The sequence below is a fragment of the Thamnophis elegans genome, chromosome 1 (genome assembly GCF_009769535.1).
Source record: "Thamnophis elegans isolate rThaEle1 chromosome 1, rThaEle1.pri, whole genome shotgun sequence".
NCBI lineage: Eukaryota > Metazoa > Chordata > Lepidosauria > Squamata > Colubridae > Thamnophis > Thamnophis elegans.
In genome coordinates, this window is record NC_045541.1 from 8,016,825 (window position 1) to 8,033,251 (window position 16,427).

The 16,427-nt window shown below is 43.8% G+C and overlaps 1 protein-coding gene across 1 annotated transcript; it reads left to right on the forward strand.

Annotated features, from left to right (window-relative positions):
• On the forward strand, positions 1-15,612 carry LOC116523757 (C2 calcium-dependent domain-containing protein 6-like). The gene is made up of 4 exons (XM_032238875.1): positions 1-579; positions 12,022-12,108; positions 13,008-13,059; positions 15,472-15,612. Exons 1-4 carry the CDS (start codon positions 283-285, stop codon positions 15,498-15,500), a joined length of 465 nt encoding a protein of 154 aa, XP_032094766.1. The 5' UTR covers positions 1-282; the 3' UTR covers positions 15,501-15,612.
• Positions 15,613-16,427: the final 815 nt, after the last annotated feature.

The window sequence follows — 16,427 nt, forward strand, 5'->3', positions numbered from 1 at the left end:
GCCAAAGATCAGCTTCTCCAGGCTGGGCAGGGAGGTGGGTTTTAATAGCAACTCCGGGTAGCCGCCGCCGCCGCCAGGGATCCAAATTGTGACGACGGTGCCTGAGCTGGGCAAGGGGAGGGCGAGAAAGCGGAGACGGGGAGGCGCAGGCGGCTGGCCAGAAATCCCCCGCCTCTCGCCACGAAGGGGCTCCCGGTGAAGCGGGAGATGTGAAAAAAGGACGCGGGCGGCAACCTCCCGAGCAGCCCGACGCGCCTGAGCCGTCCCTCCTCCGCCCTCGCCATGGCCGCGCCCGGGCGCCGCAAGATGAGCACCGTGGTGGAGCTGCCGCCGCTGCAGCCGCAGCCGCCGCCGCTGGATTCGATGGAAGAGGGCGCCACCTCGGCCAGCTCCTCGCACGCCCGCAGCGTCAGCACCAGCAGCACCATCACCCACGGCTCGACGGAAGGGGAGTCGCACTTCTCGGTGTCGACCATCCTCGGCCTGCGGGGCATCAGCTCCACCTCCACCCTCAACGTCCCGGATGCCAACGCCACGCCGGACAAGCCCAAAGGGGAGAAGGCTCGCTCCCTCCTCAAGGTGCGGTGGTACTCGAACGCGCGGGGGGGGGGGGGCTTCCCGGGCATGAGAGGCCGGAGACTCGTCTCTTTTTGGCACTTTACGCGCACCAAAAGTTGACTTTTTAGAAATAATTTTATTAAAAGTGTTCAAGAGGGGGGTTAAAAACCAATGGAAACGACTATAAAGTAAGAAAGAAACAGGGGGGGGGGGAAAACCTTGAATGTGCAACAAAGGGAAAAAAAGAGAGAAAAAGTGTGTGTGGGGGGGTTTCCAACCTCTTCTTTGTAACAGTTATAACTACAATTATAATAGCAATAGCAGTTCGACTTATATACCGCTTCATAGGGCTTTCAGCCCCATCTCTAAGCGGTTTACAGAGTCAGCATATTGCCCCCAAACTGCATTGGCTTAAGTCAATCTCTAGGACTGGGCTTTTCTGGACATGAAAAGTGCATTTCAGAAAATTTCTACCTTCCATGTTTTTCTCAAAACATGTGTATCTTCAGGGGAAAGGCTGTGTTAAGGCCCATTTCATGATCAGGACTAAGGATAGTCCTTCTTGCTCTTGACAACACAACTATAACACTCTTTCCTTAGGGAAGTGGATTTGATGTTAAATCTCATATAGCAATAGCAATAGCAGTTAGACTTATATACCGCTTCATAGGGCTTTCAGCCCTCTCTAAGCGGTTTACAGAGTCAGCATATTGCTCCCACGGTCTGGGTCCTCTCTTCTTTATAACAGTTATAACTACAATTATAATAGCAATAGCAATAGCAGTTAGACTTATATACCGCTTCATAGGGCTTTCAGCCCTCTCTAAGCGGTTTACAGAGTCAGCATATCGCCCCCACGGTCTGGGTCCTCTCTTCTTTATAACAGTTATAACTACAATTATAATAGCAATAGCAATAGCAGTTCGACTTATATACCGCTTCATAGGGCTTTCAGCCCTCTCTAAGCGGTTTACAGAGTCAGCATATCGCCCCCACAGTCTGGGTCCTCATTTCACCCACCTCAGAAGGATGGAAGGCTGAGTCAACCTTGAGCCGGTGAGATTTGAACCGCCGAACTGTAGATAGCAGTCAGTTGAAGTGGCCTGCAGTACTGCACCCTAACCACTGTGCCACCTCGGCTCTAACTACAATTATAACTTAATCATTTTTCTCTAAAGTTGAAACTTCATTCTACAGGTAATCCTCACCTTACCGGCTGACCCCCAACGTTGCCGTTGCTAAGTGAAACGTTTGTTCAATTAATTTTGCCCCCCTTTTTGATAGCTTTGCTTGCCAGAGTTGTTAAGTGAATCAGTGTCGCTTTGAAGTTAGGTACGTGGTTGTTAAGTGGACCTCGTTTCCCCATTGACTTTGCTTGGAAGAAAGTGATATGTGCCCCGGGGGGGGGGGGGAAGGGTGAGTTTCGGCAGGCACTAGTTTAGTTTACTTTATTGTCGTGGCACATGGTACAACGAAATTAAATGCCGTCCTCAGTGTACATTACAATTATAAAAATAAAAACACAAAACATACATCCTTTACATTCTATATAATTGAAATTGAAAACCCGATATTGCACTATACCAGTGATGGCTAACCTTTTTATTGTTGGGTGCCAAAAAATGCAAAGATGCATGCACGATAGCGCACGCGTGTGTCGCCACCTATAATGCAAAGCGTGCCCCCACATGTGCATGCGTGCACATCTCCCCACACGAGCCGCGCTACTCGCCTCCAAGCTGGGCTTGGTATTTCCTCCTGGGGGGCGCCGGGAACCGTTCTTGCCCTCCCCAAGCTCAGGAAAGCTGCTGGAGTCTGGGGATGGCAAAAAACAGGCCAACTGGAAGTTTGGAAACAATCCATTTCCGGCTTCTGGAGGGCCTCAAGTGGACCGGAGAGGCCGTTTTCGCGACTTTCTCAGCTCTGCCTGGGCTCAGCCACAGAGGAATCCCACCTTCGTCGCCAATGTTCTAGCTGGGGGAACGCGGGGTCAGACAAACAGAGGCGAGCCAGGACTTCAAGTCAGCTAACAGTTTATTTCTAACAGGTTGCCAAACGCGGCACTTCGCATTTCGCGGGTTTTAGCTAACTGGCAACAGCTGAGCCCTGTTTGACAGCTGGGGTATATAAAGAGCTCTTTATGTACCCCAGCTGCCAAACAGGTAACGAATCAGAAACAAGGACACGCCCCTCTAGCCAAACGGACCAGAGAGGAAACTGTAGTACACAACATGCTCCAATTGGTTTCCGTTGATAAGCAAGGGGCTGGATGTCTGATCTATTCCTTCTATCGTCCACTATAAGCTCCTTGGTCTTCTTTGTCTTAAGGATTATTGTCTCCACACCATGAAAGCAACCATTCCACCTCATCTTGATAGGCAGACTCATCCCCACCACCTGGAGATTAGTCCCACCACAGTTATATTGTCTGCAGATTTAGTAATAGTACTACTAGTATGAGTGGAAATGCAGTCATGCACATAAAAGACTATAGAGTAAGGGACTCAACACGCAACCCTGGGGTGGACCAGTGTTAAGAATAAGGGCTGAAGAGATATGATTACCTAATCTGACCCTCTGAGAGTGGCCAGACAGGAAATCCATAATCCAAAGGCAGATCGAATAAGAAAGCTTAAGATTCATAAATTTAGACACTAATCTATGTGGAATTATTGTGTTAAATGCAGAGCTAAAATCTACAAAAAGCATCCTCACATTGCCTCCCTCCGCTGTGCCACATGAGTCAGAACAGTGTGAAGAGTGATGGCTGTAACATCCTCTGTAGATCTGTTTCTTCTGTATGCAAACTGGTGTTTATCAAATGTATGCGGAAGACCAGAAATGATATGCCAGCAGACCAAATTTCTCAAACTACTTCATGATTATAGTGAGTGTCGCTGGTCTATAATCGTTGAGGTCAGGGCCGGATTTAGATGAAAAGAGGCTCTAGGCTATTCCACTTATGAGGCCCTTTCACCTCCCATTTTTAAGTTTGTAAATTACATGAGAGATAATAAAATACAACATTACTGTGATATATATCAATATATATCAATATATATAGCTGGCCTCCCGACGGAGGGCGGCTCTGCTCTGCGGCAAAGGCAGCGAGGCCAGCCGCCTCCCCTGCTGCACTCAGCTGCCCGGCTCGGCCCCCTCGCCCTCACCTGCCTGGCCGCTGGTGGGCTCCACGTCGACGGGGCGGCTACTGGGAGTGGCCGCACCTCTCGCCCGACCGCCGGTGCCGGGAACGTGGGCGGGCTCCCCAACTGCCGCGGCGCTGGAATGATCTTAACCAATACATTTTTATGTCTGTTTATTAGTCATATGCGTAGAATTTCTCCTTATTTTCGGTTCAGTGTTTTAGTGTTCACTGTTTTTAGAATAGTGTAATTTTAATTTTGCTAACAATTTGAATGTAGGCCCCTCTTGATCTTGAGGCCCTAGGCTGAAGCCTAGTTAGCCGATAGGAAAATCCGGCCCTGGTTGAGGTTATTGATAGGGAACTTCTTTGGCAGTGCAACTATGGTGGAAGTCTTCAAACAAGATGGAATAGTGGACTGGAATAAAGACCGACTGAAGATTTTGATAAAGACTCCAGTCAACTGATCAGACTAGTCTTTAAGCACTCGGCCAGAGATACCATCAGGACCAGCAGCCTTTCTAGGGTCCACAGTCCTCAGAATGCTCCTCACCTCCTCTTCATCCACAATGAGGTGGGGGCTACAATGGGCTGGTGGTTGTATTTTAGGGTTCCACCACAAAACCGTGTTCGACTAAACCGCGCTTGACGAAACCGCGTAGCTGACGTCATCAACAGGGCGACAACAGCGCGGAGACAGAAGCACGCTGTAAACGCTAAACCTAAAATTAACACCTAAACCTAACCCCCCTAAACCTAACCCTAAACCTAACCCTAAACCTAATCCTAATCCTAACCCTTAACCTAACCCTAAACCTAACCCTAACCCTTAACCTAACCCTAAACCTAAACCTAACCCTAACCCTAACCCTTAACCTAACCCTAAACCTAACCCTAAACCTAACCCTAAACCTAACCCTTACCTTAAGTTGAATCGGCTTGCTTTCAAAGCTCTATTTAAAGCGCCCTTCTTTCTCCGCGCTCGCTGTTGTTGCCCTGTTGATGACGTCAGTGACGCGGTTTAATCGGGCGTGGCTTAGTCGAGTGCGGTTTTGTCGTGCCACGGTATTTTAGCTGTCTCTCTTGTCGCCACTTCAAAGCGAGCAGAGAAATGATTCAGCTCTTCTGCCAATGAAGCATCCCCCTCAGCGGGAATGACATTGGTCAGTTGATGGTTGGTAATTTGTTGAATCTCTAGCCACACCCGCCTCATGTTATTACTATAAAATTATCCTCAATCTTCCTCTTATAAGCAGTCTTGGCCTTCCAGATACCTTTCTTTAGACTAGCTCTGGCAACGCTACCTTGCCCCATCACCAGACCTAAAGGCCTTGGTCCTATCATGCAATAGCAATAGCAATAGCAGTTAGACTTATATACCGCTTCATAGGGCTTTCAGCCCTCTCTAAGCGGTTTACAGAGTCAGCATATCGCCCCCAACAACAATCCGGGTCCTCATTTTACCCACCTCGGAAGGATGGAAGGCTGAGTCAACCTTGAGCCGGTGAGATTTGAACAGCCGAACTGCGGAACTGCAGTCAGCTGAAGTAGCCTGCAGTGCTGCACTCTAACCACTGCGCCACCTCGGCTCATAGGGGCACTGGACTTCCTTGGTCATCGAGGGCTTCTGATTGGGATAGAGCTAATACGTTTATCCACAGTGATAGAGTCTGTGCAGTGTTTGATATAGCACAGAACAGTTGCAGTGTGCTCCCCTAGGTCAGGGTGGTAAAAGATGTCCCAATGTGTGTTCTCAAAACAATCCTGAAGTTGATGGGAAGCATCTTCTGGCCAAGATTTCACGGTCTTTATTATAGGCAGAGCCCATCTCTCAAGAGGGAAGTATGCCGGTGCTAAAAGCAGTGATATATGGTCTGATTGTCCCAAATGTGGTAATTGTATAACCTTATAGCCATGTTTAATGTTGGTATATACCAGGGGTGGGTTTCTCGCCCCGTTCCAACCGGTTCAGTTGGAACGGGGCCGGCGGCATCCTCGTGCACGCGCGCGGTGCACGGATGCGTACTAGCGTCTGCGCGACGCTCCAGCTGCTCCTGGACAATCGCGCAGGCGCTGTATGCGTCCTGCGCATGCGTGGAAGCGCAGAACTCGTCAAAACCGGGTAAGGACTGCGGGCAGGTGCGCCCTTCGCCGTTCCCGGAAGTTACTTACTTCCAGGTTCGGCGACCAACCGGTTCGCAGGGACCGCCGCAAACTGCTTGAAACCCACCCCTGGTATATACTTTATCCAATATGTTTGCTCCTCTACTAGCGCACTTAACATGCTGATAGAATTTAAGGCACCTGATTAAAGTCCCCCGCTATAATATGCACAGCATCAGGATACTTTATTCTGCTGATTACTAACAATGTTGTACAAGAATCCCAAAGCTATAGTAGTATTGGCATCAGGTGGGATATAGACTGCAGTAATCAAAACCATGCTGAACTCCCGTGGAAGATATATGGGTCTACATTTAAGAGTCATGTACTCCAGATCCATCGAGCACTGGCTGTCTACAGGCACTACTGCCGGTTCACTCATGTGCGTGCTTGATGCACACTGCCCGCGCATGCACAATGCAATTAAAATTGTTCTGCGCATGCGCAGAACTGAAAAACAAGATGGTGCTGCCACCAGCGCCTCCTGGGGAAACCGGTTCGGGGGCGTGGCAGGCCGGGGATGCTGCCTGTTTCAGCGACCCAGACCGTCAAACCACTGCCAGTTCACCCAAACCAGTCTGAACCGGTAGGAACCCACCATTGATGTGACCTCCGGACACTGCAACCGTCATAAATATGAGTCAGTTGCCGAACATCTGAATTTTGACCACATGACCTTGGGGATGCTCCAATGGTTGTAAGTGGTGAAAAACGGTCATGTCACTTTTTAGTACCTTTGTAACTTTGCATAGTCACTAAATGAATTGTTGTAACTCGAGGACTACCTGTACAATCTACTCTGTCTAATCATCAAAACCATAAGTCATAAATTCATTTTTTTCTGTTTCCCCCAAAATATCCATTAAGGATTTCCAAACAACAATAAGCACGTTATCTTTTCTCTAATCAGAAAAAATCAGAGTTCCAATACTGTTTTTCAACTTTGTCCATCAGTCCCAAAAGAAAGATCTCTGGTCCTAATTTTATATTAATCTTTACAATTATCTACATCACAGGTGTCAAACTCACGATGTCATGTTGCCGTCATGTCATGTTTCGCAATGTTTTTTCCTCTTTGTGGAGCTGGGTTGGGCGTGGCCTGCATGTGATCCATCTGGTTTGTGGGCCGCCAGTTTGACACCCCTGCTCTACATCAGTGCATGCATTTGTTCAAAATTTTCTAGCTTTTTTACATGACCACCAAGCATGATAAAATGCCCCTTCTTATCTACATTTACAGCATGAATTGAAAGTGCATTTATACATTCTAGACAATTTCTCTAGAACACATCCAGGGCTTCGATAGCCAGGTTTGCCTTGGGAACTGGGCAGAGCAGAACAAATAAGTCAGATCATGGCACTTTAAGTGCCAACAAGCCCTGGGGCATCACATACCCGTCAATCTTCTGAAAGACACTGGATGATTAACTATACACACATCAGGGAATATAGGTAGTCCTTGACTTACAGCCACAATTGAGCCTAAAATTTCCATCGCTAAACAAGACAGTTCTTAAATGAGGTTTGCCCCATTTTAAGACCTTTTTTGTTCACAATTGCTAAGTTAGTAACATGTTTGTTAATGAATCTGGCCACCCCATTGACTTTGCTTGTCAGAAGGTTGCAAAAGGTGATCATATGACGCCAGGATACTGGAAACATTTAGTTTAGTTTAGTTTGTCTTGTATGCCGCCCACTCCCGAAGGACTCCGGGCGGCTCACAATAAACAAGGGAAGGGGGATACATAGACAAAAACAACACTTTAAAATACGCAACATTCACAGTTTCCGTGGTGCTGGATGTTTCACAAGCCCCCCGGCCTGCTGGAGCAGCCAGGACCTGGTGGCTTTGCGGAAGGCCGGGAGGGTAGTAAGGGTCCGGATCTCCACGGGGAGGTCATTCCAAAGGGCTGGAGCTGCAACAGAGAAGGCTCTCCCCCGGGGAGTCGCCAGCCGACATTGGCTGGGAGATGGAATCCGGAGGAGACCTAACCTGTGAGATCTAATCGGTCTATGGGAGGTAATCGGCAGGAGGCGGTCTCTCAGGTACCCAGGTCCGATGCCATGTAGGGCTTTATAGGTAATGACCAGCACCTTGAAGCGGGTCCGGAGACTAATGGGTAGCCAGTGCAGCTCGCGGAGGATAGATGTGACGTGGGTGTACCTAGGTGCACCCACAATCGCACCCACATCATAAATACATGCCAGTTGCCAAGCATCCAAATTTTGATCGCATGAACATGGCATGGATGCTGCAACAGCTATAAGTAGGAAAAACAATCATAAATAATTTTTTTCAATGCTATTCAAATGACCATTCAAAGTTACACGTAAATCAAGGACTACCTATAGTTGAACTGCCCCCACTGGAGGGCTGATGAATGGGTGACAATACAACTCCTAGAATTTTAGGCCACTGGAATTCTGGGAACTGTAGTCTTCTCAAACTGCAGAGCACCACAGTGGGGAAGCCTGGATTAGTGGAAAGGACAATTCTATGTGGTTTCTTAATCAAAATGAACTAAGCATTGCTTCATAGTTTTTTGTGAGATGCTTGGTTATGCATTGTTCCCTCGTGCCTTTAAATGCAAATCTAGTGCCACTTCAATAGGTAGATGATGAAATGAATTTCTAATTATGATCTTCCCAAAATTTTACATTCCATTCAAAACAATCTCCAGTAATTCTATTCTGGATTAATTTTTTCTAGTACCTGAAATGTAGCCTCTACAAGCATAGATGAATACTCTTGGATAGCAAAGAGAATTCCCATTGTCTGATCCTAATACAATTTAAATTTACACCAATATGCTTTTGCCTTCGGTAGATAAGTTCAGTGAATTCTGGGTTACTGCTCACCTACCATTTATAAGATAAAATAAATAAAAACTGAGCAGGCATGAACCTATTCTAATTGCACCATCAAGAGGTACACATCAAAAAAGAAACAGTCCTATTCAAGCAGAGGGGAGGGCTGCCAATGTACAATATCCCCAGGGGTGGGTTTCAGGCGGTTCGCGGCGGTCCCCGCGAACCGGTTGGTCGGTGAACCCGGAAGTAAGTAACTTCCGGGAACGCCGAAGGGTCCACCCCCCCCGCCCACGTTTCTTACCTGGTTTTGACGAGTTCTGCGCTTCCATGCATGCGCAGGACACATACAGCGCCTGCGCGATCCTCCAGGAGCAGCTGGAGCATCGCACAAATGCTAGTACGCATGCGTGCACTGCGCGCGTGCACGAGGATGCTGCCGGCCCTGTTCCAACTGAACCAGTTGGAACGGGACGAGAAACCCACCCCTGAATATCCCCATTTTACAGTTGTCATTTCCCACACTCCAATTAAGGACGATCTGAAGGGCACAAACCTGCTCTCTTCTTGCTTGGGAAGGTGAGAATAGGGCTGTGTTGAATGGAAGCAGAATTTCCACAGTCCAGCATTCCATCCTAGCTAAGACTTAGTTCTCCCTGAGAGCTAGAATGCTGACTTCTATTATGAGGTAACCGTTCCTCTTCAGGATTTGACTGGTAGGCACAAAATATCTATTTCCCGGATTCTCCAATTATAACTGTACCTTGGATTACAAATGTGCCAGATTCCAAGTTAGGGGATGACTTAGAAGTACCTTTTTTTATTCATTCATCCATTCAATTAGTATCCTTCCAGAAGCTCAAGGCAATACATGTAGTACCCATTACTCCAGTTATTATACTCCCTACCCTATAGGGTAGATTAAATTAAGAGACGGTATCTACCGCAATTTCGTCCTGTGAGTTGCCATGGTGCATGACTCTGCACCGTGATGATTACGCGTCATCATGTCCCTATTACTAGGAAGAGATTTATAAATCTATCTTCCTTTACATTTTTAATCCAGTAGAGTCCCAGTTTTACGGTGTAAACTGTTTTTATCTAACTCTACATGCTTTGTGAGTAGGAAAGTTGTTTTTTCTGAGGTTACGTTTAATATTCTGCTGTTCTCAGTATAAATGCCGAAACCTATTCTGTGCTACTGAATGAGCATCTGCTTATTCATGGTCAGATTATCTTCTGCCTTTTTTTATTTGTAAGTGATTTGGTTGTGTGAATCTGTTGCCTTAGATATATTCATCTCTAGAATTACGAGCTCCAATTCGATTTTTATTAAAGTCACTCATTTCTATAGATTTAGCCTAAAGGTTAAGAGCATTTATGAGGAGGATCTATTCTTTTTTATGTGTTATTATGATAGATTTAGTGGGTACTGGAAAAGTGTCCCTTATTTGGTTCCTTTAAATTAATCTTATTCATTCTCGGAGCACTTCTTGAAGCCTTTCAATTCATCTGATTGACCAATGTAATTGATTTATTTAGGACCATTATTAAATAGCTTTTATAATATATTGCATGTGCAAATTGTCAATAAAAACCTGGCTTAGCATACAGGTTTAAGCATCTTAATAATATGCAAATTGCTCAGCACAATGTACTACCAATTGTATCTTTGCTTCTCTCATGTAGTAGTTTTCTCCATTAACAATACCCTATAGTTAAAGTGCAGGCATGTCACACGAACCTTCAGTTCTTTTAAAGTGCACTTTAGTTTAAGAGAAATTATGATGAAATAGCAAAATCAACTGCAACATTTTGGCAGTTTACAATCTGGAAATAATCCATGTTCCTTATGGCTCTCATTTGAAACTCAGCTAATTGAAAAGTATGGCAAGCGTTGATTCTAATTTTTCACTATCGCAGAAAGCACTAAAATTGGAATAGATCTTTGAAAATCGATTAAACTCACTCTCTCAATACATTAGAAGATGAGGCCTCTAAGGGAAACTAGATTATACAGAGAATAGATTTTCACTGGATAGTAACTCATTCTAATAGATATGATTCTATTGTTTATTGGGTTTAGCTAGCCATATATTGAGCTGTTCCCTTTGAGATATCACTGATATTCCTTTCCTTTGTATGGTCTCATGCCGGAATCATAATAGCCAACTATATTCCAATTTAAGCGCATAATTACACCGTCCAGCCTAATCTACTTGATTTGTTCATTCCTAAAACATTCCATTTAATGTATTTATTCTCCTATTTTCCTAATGCACTTTGACAAGTTGAAGTTTTCCTTAGTTCATACTTCTTACATTCCATGTTCTGGTTGCACATCTTTTTTTATCCTTTTTAAAAGTGCAATAATTCCTAGTATTAGAATGTGATTATTCCATATATTTTATAGATAATTGTGGATTAGTAGTTTTTGAGCAGGGATACTTCCTTTGTGGCCCCTAACATGAAATTGATCTTTCTTTCTTTTTTTCCTGCAGCATAATGGCTGATATTTTTATTGAATTATCTACCAGGCCTACGTAAGATGACTTCAATTCTCCTCAAACAAGAGACATTCACCATAGATCTCATCTGATTCTTTTTGTGTCAGCAGAGAGACAGTATGATTGGCCTCTACAAAGTAAACTGTTTTGTTCTGCTGAGAAGACAATGAAGAATCTTTATGCTTTGACAGAATTATTAAGGAGTCTCTTAATAGTTAATAATGTGCTATTCCTGCAACAGCACTGTACTGTAACTTCAGGGGTGGGTTTCAACCGGTTCGCGGCGGTCCCCGCGAACCGGTTGGTCAGCGAACCCGGAAGTAAGTAACTTCCGGGAACGGCGAAGGGCCCACCCGCCCGCCCTCCTTACCGGTCTTTGAAGGCTTCTGCGCTTCCACGCAGGCGCATGGCACATACAGCGCCTGCGCGATTCTCCGCGAGCAGCTGGATGGCACATACAGCGCCTGCGTGATTCTCCGCGAGCAGCTGGAGCATCGCGCAGGCGCTAAGACGCATGCGTGAACTGCGCGCGTGCACGAGGACGCCGCCGGCCCGTTCCAACCAAACCGGTTGGAACGGGATTAGCAACCCACCCCTGTGTAACTTGGTGGCACGAAGGCCAAAGGGACTGCACGTTTATAAAATGTTTCATCAAAGCAAATTGCATTGTCTCTTTCTTTCTTTCTCATTCAGCATGAAAATTCAGATGCATGATGACAGATAAGCTGCAACAAGTTTCATTACAAGTCATGGCTGATTTTTAGCACTTTTCCTTTTTTGTTTTCAGGTTCTAGTAGCTATGATTTGTCCAGCTTACAGAGCCTAATTTATCCTTTTTCATAGATGTTGATGAGAAATCAGAAGGTAAATGAAGAGGCAGCGCTTCACATGCCTAGTGACATCCATAATTTAATTCCTTGTGGTGATGTGGTATGTAATTAAAGATTTTTTTCATTGTCATGCATTGCATTTTATTGCTAATCAAATGCTTGAAGATTGCAAATGTATTTTGATGATGAATGGTGGGAGATGTCCTTGTGAAACATCACATCTGTTGCACGAACTTATTCTTGTCTTAAAATTTGAAAACTTAATTTGTGCTAGAATTGATTACAAACATTGGTGGCCTGTGCATTGAATCTCAGCAACTGGCAAAAAAAGCCAGTTTGGTTAAGAAATTGGGAGATTATGAGTTCTATAAAAAGTTATGCAGTCAGGTCTCCCAGTACCTGAATATGGGAATATCACAGTTGGACACCAGAGTGTGAAGTCTAAAATATATTCCAGAAAGTCGAAGTGGTAAACCATTTTTCCAAAGTTGCCAAGAAAACTATACAGTGTGTTCCAAATCTCCAGGAATTAAGCCAACCCAGACAAAGTTGTATTATTCCATATACTAACTTAGCATACTGTATCTGCCTTTGATGGAAATATTATATACTGCAGTCTTAGTATTCCATTATGATCTGTGCATTCCAGTACAGCAAATCTTGAAATAGGGAAAGGTTTTCTGGCTATAAGAATTATTAAGGAACGAATAGCTGAAGCTACGAGGTTTTCAATAAAAAATTGGACAGCTATTTGTCTGGGATGTTATGAGGATTTCTGCCTCCACTGAGGGTTGGACAAGGAGATGTCCTACTACCCTATGATTCTAAGTCAAAATATTCTAATGTATGTTAAATAGACTCAAACCTATTCTGATATTTGTTAGTACAATATTAACTTTAGTAGCAATTTTCTAACTCAAAAGTGCTGACAGCTAAATACACTTTTTCAGGCTTGTATGTGATTTTATAATGAAATGAATATATTTCCTATTTCAACAGGCAGGCTTGCTGGCAATTAATGTGAAACAGTGCAAAGATTTTACCTCCAAATGTATCTTTTTACCCAGGTGCTGGTATAGTAGCTGATTAACAAACTATACTTTCTGAAATTAGAACTAGACAGGATGTGAGAAGTTCATGCATTTGGTGTCAATCAGAGGTGGGTTGCAAATCCCAGCGCTACTGGTTCACTCGTGCTTGCGCGCTCGTGCGCTCAACGCTTCTGTGCATGCGCAAAAGCGTCTGGGCGGGTGGGTCGAACCGGGAGCAACCCGCAACTGGTATCAATGTTGCTGTAGTTCTAGACATTTGGTGCAATAGAAGCATCAGGATACAACTACCTGAAAGGCAATCAAGATTAGACCTTAAATTATACATATCATTGTTGACAAGTTCACAGAATAGTAGTGAATATAGAATATATCTGAGGAATTTTTTTAAAAGCAGCTTTGATAAATAGACATGCAAATACTGTATTTCCCTATAAAATTCGAATCTGTTTTTTCCTGTCTTCGTAATATACTGCATAGCCTTATTGTTTAATATACTATGAGAAATTTTACATCAAAATAAATTCTATTCTTTAGATTTCTTTCCAACCTCCCTTAAAACAGTAACATAATTACAATGCGCTAAGCATCATATCAGTATCTCCAATAGATGATTGATGGTCAATCTGAAATTAAATTAATCAAGTAAAAATAGCAAATGGGGGGAAATCTTTACTTAGACTTCCTCGAATCCCAAAATATGTGACGCAGACCTAATTCATATATCAAGAATAAGGTCTGTAAGCAGAAATAGAGTTAATTAAATTAGGGCTCCAGTGGAACTGCATTTCACAAAAATAAACATCTTAGATGACACGTACCTACACAAACCCCATGCATCTCAAGTGTCACCCTAGAATCAGCATGTCGACAAGCTCCCCTATTTAATTGTGTCGCTGTACCCCATTTCTCTGCAGCTGCCCCAAGGCAAAGGCAGCTTGCACAACTCCGGCTCGAGTTGGAACCCCAAATTATTCTTCTGACAGCATTTAAAAATATCAGTACTTTCAAACATCAGTAATTTAATTGCTGGAAAATACATTAATAAGTAAAGCATGGTTTAATTTGAACTAAGTTTGTTGCTCATTAATCACAACCGTGGCTGATTCCGATTGTGGTTTTCCTGAATTATTGAGAATTATTTATTTACTTCATTCAGCTTTCTTATGTGAGAAGACTGACAAATGGTTTGTTTAAGGCAGCAGACAATGGTTCCACCCACAAAACCGCGCCCGACTAAACTGCGCCCGACTAAACCGCGCCGCTGACATCATCAACAGGGCGACAACAGCGTGGAGACAGAAGCACGCTGTAAACCCTAATCTAAAATTAACCCCTAAACCTAAGCCTAAGCCCCCTAAACCTAAGCCTAAACCTAACCCTTAACCTAACCCTAAACCTAACCCTAACCCTTAACACTAACCCTAAACCTAACCCTAAACCTAACCCTAACCCTTAACCTAACCCTAAACCTAACCCTAAAGCTAAGCCTAAAGCTAACCCTTACCTTAAGTTGAATCGGCTTGCTTTCAAAACGCTATTTAAAGCGCCCTTCTTTCTCCGCGCTGGCTGTTGTCGCCCTTTTGATGCATCAGCGACGCGGTTTAATCGGGCCGCGGCTTAGTTGAGCACGGGTTTTTGACGGGTCACGGCAGACAATCAATGCAGCCGGTCATTAGATGCAGCAAAGTACTAAAGATTCCTATTTTTCTTTTCTGCCAAGGTAGATCTTTGTCTGGATTTTTACAGCCCAGATATATTATGACAGACCTCGGTTTCTGACTTGTTCAGTTAATCATGTCTTGTACTTAGTATGATCTGTGAATACAGCAGTGATGGGTGTGCAGGCGGTACGTCCTGTATGGGCATACCGGAGCCTGCCTGGAGCACCAGGTACCGTTCTATGGTGCCCCCCCCCCTGTATGGCGTACCGGAGCTTCCCTGGAGCACCAGGTACCTTTCTGGTTGGTGCTCCAGATGGACCCACCGCCTGCCCGAGCTCCTTACCTGTCCTTTAAGCCTTTGGCGCTTCTGCACACACGCATGGTGCGTACAGCACCTGTGTAATGCTTTGCCAAGCAGCTGGAGTGTCGCGGAAGCAAATTTGGTCGTGTACCGTTGGAACGGGATCCGGGACCCACCACTGGAATACAGCTATAGTTTCGACCAAATTTTGGAATTACTCCTTACATACGGCACCACATAACACTAAAAATCAGATTAAAACATCTCTTATTTGTTTTCTTTTTAGACTCTATTTTACATTCCTATAAGTCAGAATTGGATGTATAGAAATCTAATTATGTTTTATAGCCTGCTCTGAAATATTTTAAGACTCTTATTGCATTCAACTTGCTTTATTGTAATTTTCTAACCAGAAAGATCTAGGCTTCCTTAACATAGAGCTCCCACAGTCAATGTTAAACGTGACACCTATTATTGATTCGTATTAGTATTGATAAAATTATGAAATGCACAAATCCCCAATTGTACAGACCACAGTTCAGGTCCAGAAAGTTGAGTAGTCATCTATTTCGGAGATGTGAGATACTTTTCTGTAAAGTATGTTTGTTTATTCTTTTCTTTTATATTTGCATGTTTATTCTTTCTATACAATTATTTTTTCCATCATGGCCATAAAATACTTTACGGGAAAATCTAAATACTTCTACATTTAGCTTGGTAGCAATCTGGTGATGTGCATTTTTTCCCCCACAGCAAATTTAATCTAGTTTGATTAACCCATTATTATTTGAAACATATTTTTTTTCAATTGCTCCACTATAAATGTATGTTGCTGTAAGTGGAAAGGCATTGTTCACAGTTTTCTTTTTATTTTAATGCTAACAGGAATAGAACACCCCTCATGCTCTGCATATGGGCTTGCTAATTGCAATAATAATAATAATATGATGGAAATTGCAGTGTGATGACAAGATGCCAAATTGACTCTTTCATATTTGCATTCCAGTGTCATACACAAGCTTATCAGTCATAGATTTTACTTGTGGCATTATAACATCTATTTGTTACTTCTTATCTTCTCTCTCTTATATATCACATGTTTAACTGAGTTAAAACTCTTATTCTCTTTCCTTCTACCTTCCTTAGAGATTTCTTAAGAAACCAAATCTTCATCTAATGGTATCCAAATATAATAATTTGAGCCTGATCATTTGATTTGGACTAGTTTTGTCAATTTGGCTAATGGTAAGAGACTGGGCATTATTGCAGAAATATCTAGTGGTTATGAGACTGCCCAGTGATATAGTGAAATTTCACTATAGAAATAAGGGGAAGAAGTCAGATGGTAGCAAATAGCAATAGCAGTTAGACTATATATACTGCTTCATAGGGCTTTCAGCCCTCT

Bases quoted from the DNA above. Each gene is read 5' to 3' on its own strand.
- LOC116523757 (XM_032238875.1), top strand. From the start codon at position 283: ATGGCCGCGCCCGGGCGCCGCAAGATGAGCACCGTGGTGGAGCTGCCG. The intron at 12,109-13,007 runs GTATGTAATTAA...CTATTTCAACAG, and splicing joins TAATTCCTTGTGGTGATGTG to GCAGGCTTGCTGGCAATTAA. The intron at 13,060-15,471 runs GTATCTTTTTAC...GAGCTCCCACAG, and splicing joins CAAAGATTTTACCTCCAAAT to TCAATGTTAAACGTGACACC.